Source organism: Chiloscyllium plagiosum, chromosome 29 (genome assembly GCF_004010195.1).
Source record: "Chiloscyllium plagiosum isolate BGI_BamShark_2017 chromosome 29, ASM401019v2, whole genome shotgun sequence".
Lineage (NCBI taxonomy): Eukaryota > Metazoa > Chordata > Chondrichthyes > Orectolobiformes > Hemiscylliidae > Chiloscyllium > Chiloscyllium plagiosum.
Genome location: NC_057738.1, coordinates 9298215 through 9321755, shown reverse-complemented (window position 1 = coordinate 9321755; position 23541 = coordinate 9298215). Strand labels below are relative to the sequence as shown.

The 23541-nt window shown below is 40.2% G+C and overlaps 1 protein-coding gene across 2 annotated transcripts in view; it reads right to left on the bottom strand.

Annotated features, from left to right (window-relative positions):
- Positions 1–23541, bottom strand: part of cap2 (cyclase associated actin cytoskeleton regulatory protein 2) — a 236921-nt gene that overhangs the window by 172222 nt on the left and 41158 nt on the right. For both annotated transcript variants that reach the window (XM_043719122.1, XM_043719123.1), the window contains exons 2-3: positions 22115–22248; positions 9077–9183 (exon numbers count right to left, since the gene is read on the bottom strand). In XM_043719122.1, coding sequence (XP_043575057.1) covers positions 9077–9183; positions 22115–22248 — 241 coding nt within the window. The remainder of the gene's footprint in view (positions 1–9076; positions 9184–22114; positions 22249–23541) is intronic.

Genomic DNA, 23541 nt, shown 5'->3' with positions numbered 1-23541 from the left:
ATCTCACCTGGAAGGACTGATTGGGGCCCTGAATGGAAGTGGGGGAGGGGGTGAACTGGCAAGTTTTGCATTTTTTCCGGTTGCAAGGGAAGGTACCAGGGGGTTCGGGGGTTGTTGGGTAGTGTGGTGCAAACCAAGGACTGGCATAGGGAACGGTCCTTGTGGGTGGCAGAGAGGGGTGAGGAGGGGAAGACGTTCTTGGTGATGGAGTTTAATTGGAGTTGGCAGAAGTGTTTAAGGATGATGTGTTGGATGCGGAGACTGTTGGAGTGGTAGGTGAGGACAAGGGGGACTCTGTCTTTATTGCGTTTGAAGGGGGGGGTTAGGGCAATGGAACTGGGAATGGAGGTGGTTTGGTGGAGGGCTGTCTCACCCCCGTCATCCAGACAGCCCTCCATCGCACCACTTCCATTTCCCATTCCACTGCCTTAAACCCATCCCCAATCCAAATGCAATGAAGACAGACTTCCCTCCTTGTCCTCGCCAACCACCCCAACAGTCTCCGCATCCAACACATCATCCTTAAACACTTCTGCCAATTCCAATTAGACCCCACCACCACGAACATCTTCCCCCTCCTCACTCCTCTCTGGCTTCTGCAAGGACCGTTACCTTCTCCAGTCCTTGGTTGGCACCACCAATCCCCCTGAACCCCCAGGTACCTTCCCCTGCAACTGGAAATGATACAAAACCTGCTGACACACAACCCCCATCCCCCCCTCACCTCCAAGTAGGGCCCTAAATAGTCCTTCCAGGTGAGACAGAGGTTCACTTCTAACGTAGTTTACTGCATCAGGTGCTCCCGATATGGTCTTCTCTATATCAGGGAGACCAAACGTAAACTTTGGGAATGGCTCGCCGAGCATTTCAGCAGAACCCACAGGGGCCAACCGAACCTCCTAGTCACTGCCCATTTTCATTCCCCTTCCCACTCCCTTTCCAACATGACAATCCTTAGCCTCCTCCATTGCCACAACGAACCAAACTGCAAATTGGAGGAACAACATCTCATCTTCCACCCCCACAGCTTACAGCCTGGAAGGAAGACTCAACATTGAGTTCTCCAATTTCAAATGACCTCCCTTCCCAGCACCCTCTTCCACTCCTCTCAGCCACCTACCAGATGCATTCTTCCCAGGAGTAATCAGATCGTACCCTCTGCCTGTCTTCACCTATCCCCACTTCACCACGCTGCCCCCACCACCCCCTTTATCTGCAGCTCCCTTTACACCCACCCCCATTCCTGAAAACAGGTTACACTCAAAACTTCTTCTCCACCTCCTGATGCTGCCTAGCTTGCTGCATTCTTCCAGCCTCCTGCTTGTCTATGTTGAATTCCAGCATCCGCAGTGTTTTTTTGTCTCTAACTTATAAAGTTGTGGAATGGTGGGCAGGTGAGATGGTGTGCTACTTTGCTAGCCCATTTGCTGCTTTGTCTGCCCACAAGAGTATCTTAAAATCCAGTCCTTATGTGTCTTGAAGTTATGATTTGGTTTATAATTCTCTTGTGATGTGTCTTGGAATGTTTCATAGAAGGGGCTATATAAACTTATGTTGTTGTTTAGGGAACGACAAAGTCACAGTTGGAGGAATCAATAGGTAAGCGAACACAGGAGTGATAGATGAAAAGGACCTAGCTTGAGTTGAGACAATCAGACTTTAGTACGACAATATGATTTGCCAGCTAAGAATGCAGTGAAGTACTGTTGTACCAGAAAAGGCACAGACATGTGTTTCACCAGCATGGATTCAGACAATGTTACAGTAGGGAAATAGGTGGTCTTACTGATGACGATGCAGATGCAAGTGATGATTCAAAGCTTAGTTTGGCATCAAACAGGTTGCAATCATTAAAGCAGCAATACATCTGGAAGAATAGAATTGTATTGACCCACGTGTGGGCAATGGGCCAAAAGGCCTTTTTCTGTGCTGCAGATCTCTAGAACTGGCCACTAAGGAATGGAATTTGCAATAGGCGGAAATTTATTTTAAAAAATTTAGTTAAGGAAATTTCTACATTAGATTTCTGACAATTAGGAACCATGGAAGGTGTTTAGAGGGGTGGTGAGGTAGAGATAGATGTCAGCAGCACACCCTGTTCTTTTGGATGATATTAGAAGCTATTATGACATGAAGACAGACTGCCAAATCAGTCTTCCTATATTTACGACACAGTAAAATTAAAATATTCAATGACCCTCAACATTGACCCCCATGATTCCTAACTGGACTTACTGAATAATCAGTACCAGACTTTGTGAATAACGGACACCAGGCACTGGGTTTATAGCTTAATCAAAAGAATTATTAATACAATAGCTTTAGCTGGGCTAAGTTAAGCAACAAAATAAGCTAATTAATGGCTATGATTTAACCCCAACCATCTTTGATTCTAGCCCCAACTCTCACACAGTCAAAAAAAAGACACAGTTAAGGGATAAATCCAAAGAAAAATAAATGAGATGTAACTGGTCAGTTCATTTAAGCAGTGTCCACAATCTAAACTATTACAGACACAGATTTGTATCTCATTTGTTTCTGTAGTCGCCAGTTAATGCAAACAGTTTCCAGCAGGCTCTGATGAATATTGATTTAGTACTTATAACTGTGGTTCTATTCGCTGAAATTTCAATAAACTGATCACTGGAGGATAACCAGACAGCAATCAGATCTCCTTTCTGCATTCTTGATACCCACAATCTTAATAAAAACACACTTTCAAGTAGCTTTAAACTTTGGATTCTTTTTCTTAGACTAGTTGACACTGGTCGCCCTGTGACACCCCTGTTAATAGTCAAACATCCACCATCTGTTTGAACGTAACACTTCTTTGGAGTCAGACCATCTATAGAGTATTCACAGTCCAAGCTACAGAAACAAATGAGATACAAATCTGTGTCTGTAATAGTTTAGATTGTGGGCACTGCTTAAATGAACTGACCAGTTACATCTCATTTATTTTTCTTTGGATTTATCCCTTAACTGTGTGAGAGTTGGGGCTAGAATCAAAGATGGTTGGGGTTAAATCATAGCCATTAATTAGCTTATTTTGTTGCTTAACTTAGCCCAGCTAAAGCTATTGTATTAATAATTCTTTTGATTAAGCTATAAACCCAGTGCCTGGTGTCCGTTATTCACAAAGTCTGGTACTGATTATTCAGTAAGTCCAGTTAGGAATCATGGGGGTCAATGTTGAGGGTCATTGAATATTTTAATTTTACTGTGTCGTAAAAATTTGTCAGCTCACAGCTCTGAACCAAAATAATGAAAATAAAGAAAAACTAATGGTCCTAACATTAAAGGCATTATAACAGGTCACTTGGATATACTCACGGTAATGAGGCAGCACCAACATGGTTTGTCAAAGGGAAATCATGTTTAACTAATTTATTGCATTTCTTTGAAGTAGTAACTTGTGCTGTAGAGAAAGGAGAACCAAAGTCCTTAGATTTCCAGAAGATATTGATAAGATGCCACATCAAAAGGTTTATTATGAAAAATAAAATTTCATGGTGTTGGGGGTTACATATTAGCATTAATAGGATATTGACTACATAAAGGAAGCAGAGAGTAGGAATAAATAGGTCTTTTCCAAGCCAAAAGGATGTCATGAGTAGTATACCACAGGGGATGGGCTGGATCCTCAACTCAACATTGAATGGGCATTCTGATAATTAGCAGCAGTGGAAGAATTGGGAGAGGTGGTGGGGAGGTTGAGTTACATGTGAAAACCAATGCTATGCCTTTGACTGTTGCTGATGATTTAATTACCATCTGTTGAAAATCACAGTTTATGCCAAATGTGTTAATGCTGCTTTCAGGGGAGGTCCTCAAGCTCTCCTTCAGCATCACAGTTTGCACGCACCTATGTCTTTTAACTTTTCAAATGCAAAATATATCAAATCTGAAATGAAAATATACCAATAAGATCAAAATAAGGAAAGTTGACTTGACTATTCTAATAAGGCGATAGTAAGGAAATGTGAAATTTAAATCTATTAGGAAATGAAAGAAGATAGGTCAATGGAAGCACTGATATGAACTTGCTATGTTGTGGATGTCAATTACAGATTAAAAGTGAGAGAGAATTAAGGTAAAGCTATACAGTAGCAATTTTTAAAGATATACATATAAATATACATCTTTAAGTAATATTTTCTATGAGAGGGTTTTTTCTCTCCAAGAGGTTTCAAGCTTGAATCTAACAGATTTTCTGCTGAAAAGCTTTATTTCAAGCTAACGGATAGCAATTCCCAGCATGCGCACATGACTATATCTCCATGACAAGACAAGGTCTGAATAAATTACACCTGGATTTAATGCTTGCAACTGCATCAGTGTACTGCTGCAAAATTAGGAAGTACACTCAGGTAGGGCATCATTTCTTTTTAAAACTATTCAGAAAATAGTTTCCTGGCTCAGAGATAGGGACACTACCAGTATGCAATAAGAACTCTCTCCAACAGGACATCATGTAAAATGTAACTTATATCTGAAATTTTAGTGAAACTTAATAGATATTTTCTATTCAACCTTTTTTTATTCATTCACTTGTGGGATGTAGGCATTGCAGGCTGGGCCAGCATTCATTGCCATCCCCAGTTGCCTTGAGAACATGCTAGAGATTTGCCTTCTTGAACCGCTGTACTCCATGTGCTATAGGTAGATGAACAATGCTGTGAGGGAGGGAATTTCAGGATTTTGAGCCAGTGACATTGAAGGAATAGCAATATATTTCCAAGAAAGGATGGTGAATTGTATGTTGTGATGTTCCCAAGTATCTGTTACCCTGTCCTTCTCGATGAAAGTGACTGGGGGTTTGGACGGTACTATCTGCACCCTCTGGGATATCCTTAATCCTGGCACCAGGGAGGCAACACGCTATTCTGATTTTTTTTGCTGCTGGCTGCAGAAATGTCTGCCTGTGCCTCTGACTTTACAGTCCCCTATCACAATTGATCACTTGGAACCCGATGTACCCCACATAACATTAGAACTGTTCTCAATACCAGAAACTTGGCTTGATGTGCTACATTCTCCTGAGAGTCCATCACCCCCTACACTTTCCAAAACAGCATACTCGCTTGAGATGGGGATAGCCACAGGAGACTCCTGCACCACCTGCCTCCTCCTCCTACCTTTCCTGAAGTTAACCCATCTACCTGACTGTAATGGCAGTTTTTCTCTCTTCCTGTAACTGCCATCCATCACACCCCAAGCTCCTGTAAATTCCTTATTGCCTCTAACCTGGCACTCTAACCGAACCATGCTATCTGATAGGATTCGCAACCAAGAACACTTTCTGCGCACACAATCATTAGTAACATGGAAACTCTCCCCAAATTCCTGCATCTGAAAGGAAGAGCGCATCACTCTACTAAAGGCCATCTTTGTTCCTTTACAATCTACAGCCCAGAAAATAGCACCATTTCATTGTTCTAAAAAGAAAACATTGCTTCAGACTAACCCAGTACTTATGGTTTATGAGGTGTAGGTTTGCTCGCTGAGCTGTAGGTTTGATATCCAGACGTTTCATTACCTGGCGAGGTAACATCATCAGTGGCGACCTCCAAGTGAAGGCTGGACATCAAACCTACAGCTCAGCGAGCAAACCTACACCCTAAACCTCAACCTGAGCTACAAACCTACACAAATCTTGCACTTATGGTTTATATTTTTAAATTTTAATCAAGTGACAGATCTCACCAAGAACGAACCCACTCTACTCACTATTGTAGATTTACAGCAAGTTTACATTCAAAAGCTATGCGCTTATCTGATCCTGGGCTGTGAGCTCTCTCACACACAGGTTCATCCAAGGTCAGGTATGAATTTCGTTGTTGTTAACTTTCCCAGATGTCCAGAGATACTTGGACTCAAACGGCAAATGTAATAACTGTGCAGATTCACTACCGTGTCAGACATCAGTATTATGTTTCTTTCTCTGACCATGTAGTCACTGCCTTTGTCTGTCTTCCAGCTGTTTTTAAGTGCTGTTGTTTTGTACTTTTCTCCCCCCAAAGTTCCAAAGCAATGCAACAGCCCGTAAAATAGTAACTGCTGCTCCTGGAATTTGAGGAGATCACCTCCAACACCTAAAATACCTCATTGTGTATTGAATTTGTACTGCATACCATAATCAGAAAGCTTGAAGAAACATTAAACATAATTAATATGGCAGTTAATGTACAATGCATGCGGTATTTTTAATTTGTCTCTTAAAATAAATTGGTAAAATAATCACGAGGATGTAGAGAAAATATCAGATTCAATCTTGTGCCATGCCTCAGAAAGAATGTAGTGTGGATAAGGTTATTCTCCCATTTGTTGAGGTTGACATGTTTCATACAACTTGATCAATTTATCGATGTCAGGCCAATAGATATTTTTACATGATAACATCTTGATTTTTCTGTGAACATGTGACCCATGTGCATACAGTAAAGCATATCACAATGTAGAGTTTGTGGATTAATCATTTGTTTGCCTTTGAAGGTTACATTCTGCAAGATAATCCTCATGATTTCTGAATGTTCAGAAAAGATGTTCACTCAGGGATTTGTTGAGTGTGTTCAGGTTATCCTCTGATGATGCACCCTGAGTTGGCACAGCTAGACATCAAAAATAGCTTCCAGAATCTGTTCTGCTTAGCTAGGACTAATATGAATGACACCGAATGCGATTGACATGGAGACTTCCTTGTTCTCAGTTGGATCTGAAAGTTTGCAAAGAGCATCCGGAACAGCCTTGTGAGCCTGGTTTGTATCGTACCTCACAACATGACCATCACAATTAGATGCTGTAGCCGTGGAGGTGCATTTGAGAGAGGTTTTCAACAGATCATTTCCAGTTTGTGATTGCTATGAATCATAAAATGCTTCCTGAATAGAGACATTTGAAACCATTGTATTATAAAAAACTAAAGGATGGCTTTCCTCTTCTATGCTGGATTTGTTTGCCTGAGCTGTTGTAAACTTTAGAACCAAATGCAATAGACTTATCTTCCTATAACAGATGTACTCTGACGCCTTTCTGGGATGCAACTGCTTCCACTGTGGTAAGCTTCAGAGGATAATAATGTTGATTAGACTTGATGTTGCAGTCTGGAATTTTTGATTTTAGTATTGACACATTTGTTATCTCTTGGGTCTTATGAAAGATAGATCCACACACGCTGATAGACTACTACTGCCCCTGTACTACAGCATTACATGTTGTGATGTCACCATAAGACAGCATATCGTAGTTTCCTGTTCTGATCAATCTCCAAAGTGTCCACTTTAAACTATGCATTCTATCTCTAAGTTCACCTATAACTAAATTCATTTGGGATATCAAGCCTGTTTCTAAATTCACAAATGCCATCTACCCTTCTGCTTCATTGTCTGTCTTGTAACTTGAATGTTTCCCAGCTACAAATCATCTACTTTTCAGTGCGCAGGTTTCACCTATTCTCCAAAATGCCACACAAATTCTCTCTTTGAAATCCATGTGCACATTAATGAACAATCAGACTAATACAATTCACAGTTCACAGATTCACCTTTTTCATGAAGCATAACACTAGCCTAGATATTACTGGGTTTTTTCACTGCTAATTTTTACTTTGAACACAATATGCTTATGCAATATATTCATCTTGTTACTTTAACAAAATGATATTAGGTCAACATCATTAGTTGTAAAGACATGAGAATTGTCTGAACTATACTGGGACCAACAGCAAATATCAGACTAGAAGAGAGACAATTTGAAATGTCTCAAGTGAACAGTATGGCAAGCCTTGAAACTGTCACCAAAATTATTAAATCTGTACGTAGAACAGGTATTTAGAGAAGATGATGTTGCACTTGCAGGGGTAGAAATTGGAGACGAGCATAAAATTGTGACTCACCGATGGCACAGCTCTACTTGCCAATTTAGAAACGCTTCATAAAATATTGCACATCAAGTCAAGTCTAAAAGTTTCAAATATGGATTGAGGAAGAATATTAAAAAGTAAAAAACAATGTCACTTAGAAGGAATTAATAAAAAATTACAATGAAATCTTAACTAAATAGTGTCATACTGGAACAGGGGGGTAAGTTATTTAGGACAAATGATTACAGAGGATAACAGGTATGATGCAGAAGTCACAAGACTAGAGATTGACACAGTTAATTTTGAGAAGGTGAAGGAGATGTTAACAACAAGAAAATTCAAATTTCTAATAAGGAAAAAGCTCATAGGATGCTACATTCTATCAACTTTCCTGTAGGCCTAACACCTGGACAATAAATACAAATCTGTGGATGAAATTAGAGACCTTTAAAATGTAGGTGCTGAGATTTTAAAAATTCTATACACAGCCAATAAAACAAATGAAGAGCTCTTTGAAATTGCAAAAGCAAAAGAACTAAAAACATTAAAATCCAAAAACAAATGTGTCAATACTTCAGCCTTTTTACTAACACTGAAAAGTTATAGATCTATTTTCGAGGGCAAAGTGGAAGGCAGCAGAAAGAGGATTTGATCCAAACACAGATCGACAATGGACATCTCAAGAGTACAATGGATATGAGGTAAAATGGATGTATAAGTGTCGGACAAGACAGACAAGCATGACATGTCATGACAAAAGATCTTCTGGCAGGAGTAGCTAAAATAGAAACAGCAACACTGGGTCAAGTGGGAGGAGGTAATTAGCATGGGAGATCCCATGTTGACAATAAACACCAATTTACACCAGGTGAGCCAAAAAGGTCATTATCCAGTGGATTCCATGTAATATAAACATTTTAAAAAGGTTCCTGGGCTTACATCAGTTCCTTTGACCTTTAATTGGGGCCCGTGAAGAACAAAAGCAGGTACATAAATAGAACTTATGGAATACAGGATAATACCTATCCAAAAACAGGAAAAAATAGTGTAATGAAGCAATGGCAAACCACAGAACCCTGCAAGTGACCTTGGATTGTACAAAATATGGTAAAACTTATATTACTGAAGATCAATACAGATGAAAAGAATGTGATCTATTTATGCATAGTCAATTCAAGGTCAGCTTTCTAGAATAGCACAGATTTAACTACTTACATGTTTCTCCACATCTTCCCCAAGGATCTTACTGTGCTTCATAAAATCTGCAACAGGACCTGCCAACACAACATCGAAAGCTTCCACATATGGTGCCAGATCTTGAACTATGAAAAGGAGAAAACAGAAGTTATATTCAACCATAATTGCTTCCTTTAAAGAAATATTAAACTGCTTAAATATACAAATTGGGTTGGGGGGCTTTGGCTCGTTGATCTCATTACATGCCCTCAGTAGCCAGAGCATCCTTCCTCAAGGAAGGAATCAAAACTGCACGCAATACTCCAGGTATGGTCTTATGAAGGCCCAAGCAGCAAGGCATCCCTGTTCCTGTGCTCAAATCCTAAGTGAAGGCCAGCATACCATTTGACATCTTGCACCTACATGCTTACTTATAGCAAATTAGTATACATGGACATTCAGATCTTGCTGCAAATCCTCCTTTCCAATCTATCATCATTCATATAATCATCTGCCTTCCCATTTTTGCTACCAAAGTGGATAACCTCACATTCATCTACATTATACTGCATCTGATATGCACTACCCACTCACTCAACTTGTCCAAATCAATCTGAAGCTTCTCCGCAGTCACCTCAATTCTCCCTCCCAATTTTGTGTCATCTGCAAACATGGAACTATTACATTAAGTTTCCTCATTTAAATAATTAACAAAAATTGTCAAAGGCCAGTGCCCTCACACTGAATCCCGTGGCACCCCATTAGTCACTACCTGCCTCTTGAAAAAAGACTTATTTATTCCTACTGTTTTCTTTCAGTCAACCAGTTGTCTATCCATGTCAGCACATTACCTCCAATCCCATGCACTTTAATTTTACATGCTATTCTCTTATGTGGTACCTTATCAAAAGCCTTTTTAAAAAGTCCAAGTAAACCACATCAACTGGATCCCTCTCAACAACTCTACAGCTTTTAATTACATCCTCAAAAATGTCATCTAAGTAGAGTTATCAAGCATGATTTCCCTTTTGTAAATCCATGTTGACTCTCCCCAATTATCATAGTTTTCCAAGTAGTCTGCTATTAAATCTTTGCTAACGGACTCTAACATTATACCCCTCCCCTTCCAAAAGTGTACAGCTAAATGGTCTATAATTCTGCATGTTCTCTCTACCTCCTTTCTTTGATAGTGGGGTTACATTAGCTACCCTTCAATCCATACTTGGAAGATGACCACCAACACACCCACTATTTTTAGGGCCATTTCCTCGAGTGCTCTGGAGTGTAGTTATCAGGGACTGGGGATTTACTGATCTTTAATCCCATCAATTTCCTCAAAACTATTTCCCTTCTCGTACTGAATTCCTTCAATTCCTCCCTGTCACCATACCCTGAATTCGTCAACATTTTTTGGGACTTGTGTCCTCCTTTGTGAGACAGCGGCAAAGAATGTATTTTAGTTGGTATTTAATCTCTATATTCCTCATTATAAATTGTCCTGTTTCTGATTGTACAGGACCTACATTTGTCTTCAGTAACTCTTCTCTTCACATTTCTATAGAAACTTTTACAGTTTGTACATTCCCTACAAGCTTCCCCCCCTTGATTTCCCCCCCTTTTTACTCAATCCCTTTGTCCTCCTTTGCTGAAATCTAAACTGCTACCACTAGTTACATCTGCTGCTTTTTGGCCAATTTGTATGCCTCTTCCTTGTAATAAATACTAATTTTCCTTGTTAGCCATGGTCAAACCACTTTTCTAATTTTAGCTTTGCGCCAAACAGGAATGAACAATTGCAAAATAGGAACTGCTGGAAAATCTCATCAGGTCTGGCAGCAACTGTGGAGAAAAAGCAAAGTTAATATTTCAGGTCCAGTGACCATTCCAAAGCCAAGTTCTGAAGAAGGATCACTGGACCCAAAACATTAACTCTGCATTCTCTCCACAGATGCTGCCAGACCGGTTTAGTTTTTTTTCCAGTAATTTCTATTTTAGCTTCTCATTTCCAGCATCTGCAGTCTTTTTGTTCATTCTGAAATAAGAAAATAACACTGTTGCAGTTCGTCCATGTGCTCTTTAAATGCCATTGCCTATCTATCATCATCCCTTTCAGTAACATTCCCCAATATATCATAGCCCCAGCTTGTGCCTCATACCATTATAGTATCCTGTATTTAGATTCACGATGGTCATATCAGAATCTACAATTTCATTTAATGAAGAATCCTACATTATGGTCACTCTTCCCTAAGCATGGCAAGATCACTAATTATTCCTTTATCTGGTTTCTAAATACCCAGTCGAGGATGGCCTGTTCTTTAGTTGGATCCTGAATGTGTTGATTCAGAAAACCATCCCCTACACATTCCAGGAATTCATCTTCTATGATATTGCTACAGATTTGATTTCCTAATCAATATGCAGATTAAAATTGCCCATAATTACAGCTCGTTATTGCTTGCATCCCTAACTTCCTGTTTAATGCCTTCCCTAACGTTACCAATACATTTAGAGGTCTATATGGAACGTCCACTATAAATTTTCCATTCTTTTTTATTTCTAGCTCTACCCATACTGATTCTATTTAACCAGAGCTAATATCCTTCATCACTATTACATTAATTTCCTCTTTAACCAGCCATGCTACCTGACTCTCTTGTCCTTTTTGTCCATCCTTCCTAAGAGTTCAGTACCCCAGGTATTCAGTTTTCATCCCTGGTCACATCTCCGTATTCCTAACTATATCACCTGTTTGAATCTACTTACACAACTGATTCATCCCACTTTATTGAGAATGCTCTGTGCATTAAGACAAGGCTCTAAGGCTTGCGTTTTTAACATTCAGTCCCATTAGCATTATTTTGCATGGTCGTCCTGTATGTTTCTTGCCCTTGAATTCTCAGCCTATCACTTTTCTTATTTCTTATCATCTTTTGTTTTTAACCTTTGTTTCCCTCTCTTCTGTCTCCCTATATAGGTTCCTATCCTCCTGCTATTTTAGTTTAAACCCTCCCCAACTGCACTAACAAATATTTTCCCCAAGACACCAGTTCTAGTCATACATTCAGAGTAGTACAGCATGCACACAGACCATCCAGTCCAACCAGTTTATGCCGATCATGTTCCCAAACTACACTAGCCCCACCTGCCTTCACCTGGCCCATATCACTCCAAACCTCTCCTATTCTAGCCCTGCCCTGAAGTTAAAGCACTAACACTATGAGGAATACCTTGATGGGAAAATTATCAAGAAGTTGTTAATTTATGCAATGGAGAGAGAAGCAAGAGAGTTTTAATGTTACAGTCCCCAGGAAAAAAGAAAAATCAGAAATATACTTAAAATAAGGAGATATTAAACTAAATAAGAAGATATTATTGAGAGAAAGGGAATGTGAAAAAGAGTCTCATGTGTGCATACACGTTATGCGTAAGACAGAATCAGAGGTTGCACAAAAGATTAAGAGGTGGAGGTGCCGGTGTTAAGACTGGGGTGGACAAAGTCAGAAGTCACATGACACTAGTTTTACTCCAACAGGTTTATTTGAAATCACAAGCTTTTGGAGCATAGCCTCAACTTCACCTGACGAAGGGGCTACACTCTGAAAGCTTGTGATTTCAAATAAACTTGATAGACTATAACCTGGTGTTGTGTGACTTCTGACTTTCAGAGCCTGAGAGACAGTACACACATGCAAGTGAGTGAGATAATTCACAAGAGAAAGAGACAGTGCTACAAGCTAGAAAGCGATACAACATGCGCGAGTGAAAGAGTGGGCATGAGCCAGAATGGCTGGTAAATAAGAATAAGAGTGAGCACCAAACAAGAGATGCAGTAAAAGTGAAGGCTGAATGATGACAAAAAGAAAAAGCACATGCCAAGACAGAGCGAGAGAAAGCACACACCAAACCAAGAAGTGCAAACATGCTGAATCACACCGAGAGCAGACTGAAGACGAGAAAGAGGTTGCCAAATGACGAGAGAGCACGGCTGAACAAGACCAAGCGACAGTGCACACTGAACAGCAGCAAACAAAAAGTACACACCAAACAACAGTAAGAGAGTGTGTGCACTGAACAACACCAAGAGGTAGTTTGAGCTGAACACCACCAGGAGAGAGCACTTTAAAATGCAAGAAAGGATAAGCCAAACAGGAGAGCACCAAATGAGAGAAAAAGTGTCCAGAGAGGGTTAAAAGTGCCACCATAACATATAGGCACAGAATTAGGCCATTGGGCCCATCAAGTATGCTCCTCCATGCGATCATGGCTGACGAATTTCTCAACCCCATTCTTCTGCCTTCTCTCCGTAACCATTGATCCCTTTCCGAATCAAGACCGATCTTGTCTTAACTACACATAATAACTTGGTCTCTAGAGAGAATAAGTTCCATAGATTACTACCCTCCAGCTGAAGAAATTCCTCCTCAACTCAGATCTGAAGAAGGATTGTCCCTTCACCCTGAGATTGTGCCCTCTGGTCCTAGTCTCTCCTATTAATGCAAACATCTTCTCCATGTTCATTCTATCCATGCCTCTCAGTATTCTACAAGTTTCAATCAGATCCCCTCTCATCCTTCTAAACTCCTATTGGTTGTATCTGTCTGAGACAACAGTTAACCTCAGTGAAAGTAAGCTGAAGGCACAGAGTACTCTTTAACTTAATCAACTCACTCTTGTTCTCAAGAGTCTCAAAAGTGTCAAATTTCAACATCAAGTATTTAAGTATCAAAAATATCCAAATTTCAAAATATTCCCAAATACAAATTATAAACAGGTAAAGAAATCACATTAGTCATCCTTCCACTAACTCAATACTGCACTTAAATCAAATTGCATTACCCAGAAATGATCAGCTGGCCAGGCTACACAACTCCTTTTTTCTGTTTCATGTCATCTCCTGGCAAAGGGTTACTCATGTGCTGTTTCTGTCTAGAGTTACACTGGAGGGCTTAGGTAATACTGGGTTTTATCCCTGATCTCATATTGGCTTCCATCTAATCAGAGACATCCACACTGTGTTGTAAAGCGCTGATCCTTCCAAACAGGTACTAGAACTGCTTCCCTTCTCCTTGATTGGTCAGAGTAGCCACCATCATGTAGGTGACTATTAGCACATCCACTCGTTCAGCTTGAGCAACTTGCAGTCTCACCATTCAAGCTTTAACCATTTCCAGCCCTGGCCAACATTCCATTGAGGAGAGTCTTTTGATCATACAACATGGAAACAGAGCCTTTGGTTCAACTAGTCCACGTCAACTCAAAGCAAACCAGGCCCCCTTGCCTGCATTTGGCCCATCTCTCTCCAAACCTTTCCTATTCATGTACTTATCAAAATGTCATTTAAATGTTGTAACTGTACCTGCATCCACTACTTCCTCTGGCAATTCATTGCACACACAAAGTATCCGGTGTATAAAAGTTGGCCCTCGTGTCCTTTTTAAAAAGAGTTCTCCTCTCACCTTAATTATATGCTCCCTAGTTTTAAACTCCCCCATCCTAGGGAAAAGACCCTTGCTAATCACCTTATCTATGCCCTTCATAATTTGATAAATCTCTATAAGGCCTACCCTCAACCTATGTTCCAGTGAAAAAAATCCCAGACCATCTTTATTCCCAGCAAATCCTGGTAAACGTTTTCTGAACCTTCTCCAGCTTGATAATACAGGGAGACCAGAACTGGACATAGTACTCCAGCAGAGACCTCACTAAAATCCTGAACAGCCTCAACAGGACATCCCAACTCCTATACTCATAGGTCTGAGCAACGAAGACAAGCATAGTAAACACCTTTTTAACCTGTCTACATGTGATGCAAATTTCAAAGAAATATGAATCCCTAGGTCCCTTTACAACTCTACCCAGGACCTGCTCCTCAGATGCTTGCCTGAACTGCTGTGCTTTTCCAGCACCACTCTAGTCTAGAATCTGGTTTCCAGCATCTGCAGCCCTTGTTTTTACATATCTTTAATTGTACAAGTCCTGTCCTTGTTTGTTTTACCAAAATGCAATATCTCACTTTATGCAAATGAAACTTCATCTTCCATTCCTCAGCCCACTGACCCAATCGATCACGATCTCTTTGTAATCTTAGATAACCTTCTTCACTGTCCACTACACCATCAATTTTGGTGTCAATTGCAAAGTTACTAACTGTATCTCCTAAATGTTCATCTAAATCGTTCATATAAATGACAAACAAAAGTGAACCCAGTACCCATCCCTATGGAACACTGCTGATCGCAGGCCTCGAGTCCGTAAAACAACCCTCCACCACCACCCTAGACTCCTACCGTTAAGCCAATTTTGTATCCAATTGGCAAGCTATCCCTGAATCCAATGGGACCTAAATTTTCTGGATAGTCTACCATGTGGAATCTTGACAAAGGCTTTACTAAAGTCCATGTGACTCATGTCTACCACACTGCCCTCAATCAAACCTTTTGGTTACCTCCTCAAAAAACTCAATCAAGGTTGTAAAATGTAATTTCCATCTCACAAAATGTGCTGACCATCCTTAAGCAGTCCTTGCCTCTCCAAATCCATGTAACTCATATCTTCCAGAATCAAGTCCAACTTGCCAAACTCAGGTCTATAATTCCCAGACTTCTCCTTAGAGCCTCTCTTAAATAAAAGCATATTAGCCACTCTCCAGTCCTACAGCATCTCACCTGTCGTTACAGATGAAAGAAATATCTCTGCTAGGGAAGAAATTGCAAGGCCCCTAAGTTCCCACAACATCTTGGGATACAGACCCAGAGTTCTCAACCGGTCCTTGTATGATAGTCTTTTTATCCCCAGGATCATTCTTGTAAACCTCCTCTGGACCCCCTCGAAAGCCAGCACATCCTTCCCAAAACTGCTCATAATATTCCAAATGGGGCCTGACTAGAACCGCTGCCTGACCTGCTGAGCTTTTCCAGCATCCCACTCTGGACTCTTGTATTCGAACCCTCTTGAAATGAATGCTAAGACTGTATTTGCCTTCCTAACTGCCAACTGAACCTGTATGTTAACCTTGAGATAATCCTGAACGAGGACTCCCAAATCCCCTTGTGTTTCAGATTTCTAAAGCCTTTTCCCCTTTACAAAATAGTGCATGTTTCTATTCTTCCTAGCAAAGTTCATAACCTCACATTTTCCATTCTGCTACTTGTTTGCTCATTCTCTTAACTAGTCCAAATCCTTATGCAGCCTCCCTGCCTCCTCAACATTATCTGTCCATCTACCTATCTTTGTATCATCTGCAAGCTTAGCTTTCAGTTCCTTCATCCAAATCATTTATTTTAAACATGAATACTGTAGTTCCAATACCGACCCCTGTGCAACTCCACTCATCACCATCTGCCATCCTGAAAGAGGCCCCTTTATCCACCTTCTGCCAGTCAACCAATTATCTATCCATGCTAGTACATTTCCCCTAACACCATAATCTCCTACCTTGTTTTGCAGCCTTCTTGTCAAAAGCCTTCCACAAAGCCAAATAGATCAAATCCACTGGCTCTCCTTTGTCCAACTTGCTCATTACCTCCTCAAAAGAATTCAAACGTTTTTGTCTGGCGTGATCTCCCCTTGACAAGGTCTTGCTGATTCAGCTCTATTTTACCCTGTAGTACCAAGCACTCTGCAATCTCCTCCTTAAGATCCTACCAATGACTGAGATCAGGCTAACAGGATTATAGTTTCCGGTCTTCTGCCTCCTTCCTTTCTAAAACAAGGGTGTTCCAGTCCTCAGAACCCTCCCTGTCTACAGTGATTTTTGAAAGATCACACCCAATGTCTCTACATTTGCAAATATCTCCTTCAGAATTCTCGGGTATAGTCCATCCGATCTGAGTGATCTTTTTCCATCTTCAGATGTTTCAGCTTTCCCAGCACCTTCTCCTTAGTGATGTCCATTACACCCACCTCTGTATGCTGCTGTTGTCTCCATGGAACAGAGTGAGTGTGCAAGTGAGTGAGAGGGGGGCAAAAGAACTCATACATGTAACAGTATGTGAGCAAGTATGCCTCCTCATTCCTAATGAAGGGCTTATGCCGAAACGTCGATTCTCCTCCTCCTAGGATGCTGCCTGACCTGCTGTGCTTTTCCAGCACTACACTCTAGACTCTGATCTCCAGCATCTGCAGTCCTCACTTTCTCCCAGTGTGTAAGCAAGAACATGCACAAGTGTAGGTGACAGACAGTGCACAAGAAAGAGAGTGCACAAGAGAAAGAAATAAAAGAGAGAGCCACTAAGAGAGAAACAACTTGCATTTATCAGGTGCTTTTCATATCCATAGGACATTCCAAAAGTGTAGTAACCACACTTAAAGTAAAAGCACCTAAGGTTCGACGGAGTTTTGTTTTGTTTATTACTTCAATTATTCTTCTATTTCCTTTCCTTCACCAGTATCCTTGTTTTTAAAATTAACTAAAAAAAGTCTCGTAATACTTTGATCCATTACTCTGTTCCAGGTTCACGGCTCATCACTATTGATTCAAAAATCACGAGTGCTACCATTTTATTCAATAAATGATGCACTTTTTTTCTCCAATAGTTCGATTGATTAATCAAAATATATTCACAGAACATAGAAAAGTACAGCACAGAATCAGCCCTTGGGCCCATGAAGTTGTGCCGAGGGTTAATTCTAATGTAAGCTAAAATAACTTAACCTATGGACCCCTCAACTCACTGCTATCCACGTGCATGTCCAGCAGTTGCTTAAATGTCTCTAATGACTCTGCTTCCACCACCACCGGCAACACATTCCATGCATTCACAACTCTCTGCGTAAAGAACCTTTCTCGGATGTCCCCTCTACTTTCTCCTAATATCTTAAAACTATGACCCCTCATACCAGTCAATCCTGCCCTGGGGAAAAGTCTCTGGCTATTAACTCTATCCATTCCTCTCATTATCTTGTATATCTCGATCAGGTCACCTCTCTTCCTCCTTCTCTCCAGACAGAAAAGTCTGAGCTTCATCAACCTGTCTTTGTAAGGCAAGCCCTCCAGTCCAGGCAGCATCCTGGTAAACCTTCTTCACACCCTCTCCAAAGCTGCTGTATCTTTCCTATAGTAGGGGACCAGAACTGGACAGAATTTTCCAAGTGTGGTATCACCAGGGACTTGTACAGCTGCAGCAAAACCTCCTGGCTCTTAAACTCGATCCCCCTGTTAATGAAAGCCAAAACATCATATGACTCCTTAACAACACTATCCACTTGGGTGGCAACTTTGAGGGACCTATGTACGCACACCAAGATCCCTCTGTTCCTCCACACTGCCAAGAATCCTGTCTTTAATCCTATATTCAGCATTTGAGTTCGCTCTTCCAAACTGCATCACTTTGCACTTATCCAGGTTGAACTCCATCTGCCATTTCTCAGGCCAGCTCTGCATCCTGTCAATGTTGCGCTGCAGCCGGCAATAGCCCTCGATACCATCGACAGCACCTCCAACCTTTGTGTCATCTGCAAATTTACTAACTTACCCCTCAACCTCCTCATCCAAGTCATTTATTAAAACTACAAAGAGCAGAGGCCCAAGAACAGAGCCCTATGGGACCCCACTCAACATTGACCTGCAGGCAGAATACTTTCCAACTACAAACACTCTCTGCCTTTTGTCAGCCAACCAATTCTGAATCCAGATAGCCAAATCTCCCTGCGTCCCATACTTCCTGACTTTATGAATGAGCTTACTATGGGAGCCTTATCAAAACCTTATTCATCTCTAGCAAAAAAGTCTTACTATCCATATTCTTTCAAAATTCTACTCAAAACTGTATTGCCTCATTTTTAAATACAGTGTGTTCTGCTTTAATGTGGTAGTTGCAATCTTGTGCAACCTCGTGTAATAGAAAATTGTGCAATAAAAATAATGGGGCCTATGGGAAAGAGAGGGTTGGGGTGAACCACCAAAAATATCAGTAAAAAAAACGAAACAAAAATTGCAGTTAACCTAACACAAACGATAGCACAGTCTAAGAAATGTTAAAATCAGATATTTTAATGAAATAATACAATAAATTTAATACTTTTAGGGGTTTGAGTTTGCTGAGTTACAGTACTATATTAAGACAGGGGCTTAGGTTCATCATCAGCGTCATTACTTTCAGGTGCCGTTCTGGGTGCAGGGTTACGACAAAATATTCAGTCCACAAGTGGATGGCTGTGGTTCATTGCCCTCTGACTATTTCTTGGGGATTAGCTTAAAAAAGGCATCTAGTTTTTGCTGCTTTGCCATCTTTCTTCTTTCATGAAGAAATTGTTCATAGGATGCCACATAATACTTTATGCAACAAACTGCTATTCTGCTGCATCCCACTGTATTCTTCATTGTCATCATTGTCTTCTAAGAGCTGCAACTGATTCCCAACTTCCCTCAGGATAGAAGACAAAAGAGAAGTGGAGAGTTTCCATGGTGTTGCATCTGGACTTAGTCTTCATCGCCAACTTCAATTTGCCCTACAGCCACAAGTTGTTTTAGATCAGTCTCCACTTCTTCAAATCCAACTTGCTTTGCAAGAGCGACACAATGTTCTTTAATTGCTGGAAGCTCCCCTGACAGTTCAATGCCTTTAAATCACAAAGAAAATCTGGGAGAAACTTCTGCCAAACTGCATGCTAGCAGTCCATACTGCAATCACCCCAGGCCTTCACAATGATGTCAATAGCATTCTTCATGTTTCTAAAAACAGCCTCGAAAATATCAACAAAGTCCAAAAAATTTGCCCCATCATCCAACCTCTTTTGCTCGACCTGAAGTATACACTCAGAGTGGACTTAAGGTAACCGGGATGGAATTACATAATAGCCAACGGGAGTTCACGTCTTAAAAAAATGGTTCCCCAATTCACCAATCGCATTACAGCCAAACTGCATTGACGAAACGTGCATTTTAGGAGAAAGATCTGTACTTGTATTTGCAGTTAAAACACTAATTTCTTTCCCAACTCATTTCACAATAAATTAATCTTAAAGGTGACAACATACAGGAAACTTCTTCTTTAAAAGAATGTCCAACAGAAACAGCTGGTAATTGCAAAAATGTATTTCATTTCAATAGGAATTTCATCAAATATTTGATCTTATTATGGAATAGGTAATGTGGACTAGTGATCCAGAACCCCAATCTAGTATTCTGGGCACAAGGTTTGGAACCCACTCTGGTAAATGATGAAAAGTGAATTCAAGGTAGAAGCACTTTCTTACATTGATCTTTATTGAAAATGTTGCCACGTTTGAAATGGGAACACAATTCAAAGAAATTAAAATATGACCACTGAATTCTGCATTACACATGGCTATAATTAGCATGGTCCAGTGGACATCTAATATGCAACTTGATGAGATAGTGGGTCCAAGAGCCTTTCTTTTGAGGAAATCCCCAGAACTATATTTTGCCAAATACTCTCGTAGGCACTAAGTAATTAAAGGCAGCTGAGCTTACCACTTGTTGGCTTCCCCAAAGCACAGGTCATCAGAATACACAAGATGATTTTCAAATAAGTCTTTCTAAATCTTAGTCGGTTCTCTACAAGAAGCGTTTCTTCAACATGAATGGGTTTTAACGCAATTGGAGAATTTAGACCATTATTTGTTGAATATAAACTTTCTTTACCAGTGTCGGTTATAACGTGATGCCAGTCCCATTTGTTTAAATTGCACTGCTATTACGTGATTTCCTTATAATGCAGGATTGCACAGGAACAGAACTATTGCATTATATCTGAACCAATTGGCTTCAAAGAAATCAGTGTACAGATTGCTGGTTACAGATGCATTAGTAATGAGAAAGAAAGCAAAACGTAGTACCCAGCCCTTACCCTCAACCCCCCAGAAACTCCTCAGAGCTAATGCATGTCACCTCATGAATCCCCCCACCCCATTATTCATCCTTCAATACACTCATACACTCTGTTTAGTGAATTAAAATTTCACCATCTGCTATCATAGGATTCAAACTATGCCTGCATAACATTTAAATAAAACAAAAGACTGCAATGCTGCAGATCTGAAACAAACAAAAACAGAAATCGCTGGAGAAACTCAGCAGATCTGGCAACTTCTGTGGACTGAAAGAGAGGTAATGTTTCGAGTCCAGGGATCCAAAACTGGACTCAAAATGTTAACTCTGCTCTCTCCACATATGCTGCCAGAATTACTGAGTTTCACTACACCACAACCTCCTCTTCAGCCTTGGGACTGAGCTGATTCTTATGGTTATTGGTTGCCAATCTTCTTTATAACTCCAACCATCATGTTCTAAGCTTGTATAATAAGCAATTATCAAATGATTTTTAAGCTGCAGAACCTGAAGTTTGGACGAGGGTGTTGCAACAGAAATGGAATGAGAGGCGTAGTGAAAGACCTCTTGTGCACTTATTACAATATTTAGATATGCCATTGAATCATTAATTCTATGGTGGTGGCAAAATGGTCCATAAAAATGTTGTTTCAGCTCATTAAAATGCTATCTAATTAGTGCTACACTTTGCCTGCAAATATTTATTATAGAGTCATAGAGATGTACAACATCGAAACAGACTCTTCGGTCCAACCTGTCCATGCCGACCAGATATCCCAACCCAATCTAGTCCCACCTGCCAGCACCCAGCCCATATCCCTCCAAATCCTTGCTATTCATATACCATCCAAATGCCTTTTAAATGTTGCAAATGTACCAGCCTCCACCACTTCCTCTGGCAGCTCATTCCATACACATACCACCCTCTGTGTGAAAACGTTGCCCCTTGGGTCCCTTTTATATCTTTCCCCTCTCACCCTAAACCTATGCCCTCTAGTTCTGGTGTCTATTTATCCTATCCATGCCCCTCATGATTTTGTAAGCCTCTAAGGTCACCCTTCAACCTCCGACGCTCCAAGAAAAACAGCCCTAGCCTGTTCTTCGTATATTTATGTAATTAACTTTTTAAAGCGTTTATTGCATCTGCTGACACCATCTTTTCATAAAAAATTATTACAAAAAATATCTGCACTGCTTTTTGGCTCTTTTGCTAATTACCTTAAACTTTTCTTTTGGTTCACAACATTCGTAAAAGCGCCAACATAATAAATCAAGTGCACTACCTCCATTGTCCCCATTCACTGCATCAGAAACTGGGGACATAACACCTGGTATCTTCAAAGATGCCAACTCCAGTCGTTTGACAGACTTCTCCAAACGTTCCACTAAATCTTGCAACTCCGCCATCACGGATATACTGTAAAGAAAATAATCCAAAGTGAATTAAATAGACATCTTGAAGAGTTAATCTTGACCAAAAAATATAAAGTGTGAGTTAGTAGTAAAATAATATTATTTACAAGAGTTCAAACAACATTGAGTCATAGACTTATACAACACAAAAACAAACCCTTTGGTCCAATTCAATGCACACCAACCAGATATGGTAAATTAACCTAGTGCCATTTGGCTCACATCCCTCTAAACCTTTCTTATTCATGTACCCATTCAGATGCCTTTCAAGTGTTGTAATTGTACCAGTCTATACTTCTTCCTCTGGCAGCTAATTCCATACATACCCCCTTGTGTGAAGAAGTTGCCCCTTAGGTCCCTTTTAAATCTTTCCCCAAAATACATCATGAATCAAAATTTCCAATTCTTAAGCAATTTATGCCACAAACACAAACAAACAAATCAGTCCTCCTCTTTGTGAGCTCTTTGAACCATGGACAGAAAAATAACAACAGCTAGCATTCTCTGCAGTAATTTTAATGCCAATGAAAAATTCCACTCCTGAAAGAAATTTTCCAAGCATCTTTAAGTGGTGTTGCGCACAAACTGTAAGTAGTTGAAGTGCAATAATCAATGTATGTTACAGTTTTCAAAAGCAGAGTAATTGCTCAGCTATTAATGGACATTAATGAAATTTGTCATGATTAAACAACAATCTAGCCATCTTTGCTTCAGAGTATTCTGGTGCTCAGAATCATGTTCATGTTTAAAAAGGTAAATTCAATACTGCAACCAAAAAACAAGGTAAAATGATAAATGAACATATTGAAATTTTGCTACCAGAATAATTCTTAGGCATAATGTACTTGAAATGTTACAATCTTTCCAGTCAGTCTTAGTCAAACTGCAACAGAATCTATCAGCAACGTCCTTTCCCCAGACAACATCAAGGTCTGAACTTTTATAAAGACAGAAATAGTCTCTAGATGAGTCCTCTACTATTTGTCATTTACATAAATGATTTGGATACGAGCATAAGAGGTACAGTTAGTAAGTTTGCAGATGACACCAAAATTGGAGGTGTAATAGACAGCGAAGAGGGTTATCTCAGATTACAACATGATCTGGACCAGATGGGCCAATGGACTGAAAGTGGCAGATGGAGTTTAATTCAGATAAATGTGAGGTGCTGCATTTTGGGAAAGCAAATCTTAGCAGGACTTATACACTTAATGGTAAGGTCCTAGGGAGTGTTGCTGAACAAAGAGACCTTGGAGGTGCAGGTTCATAGCTCCTTGAAAGTGGAGTCGCAGGTAGA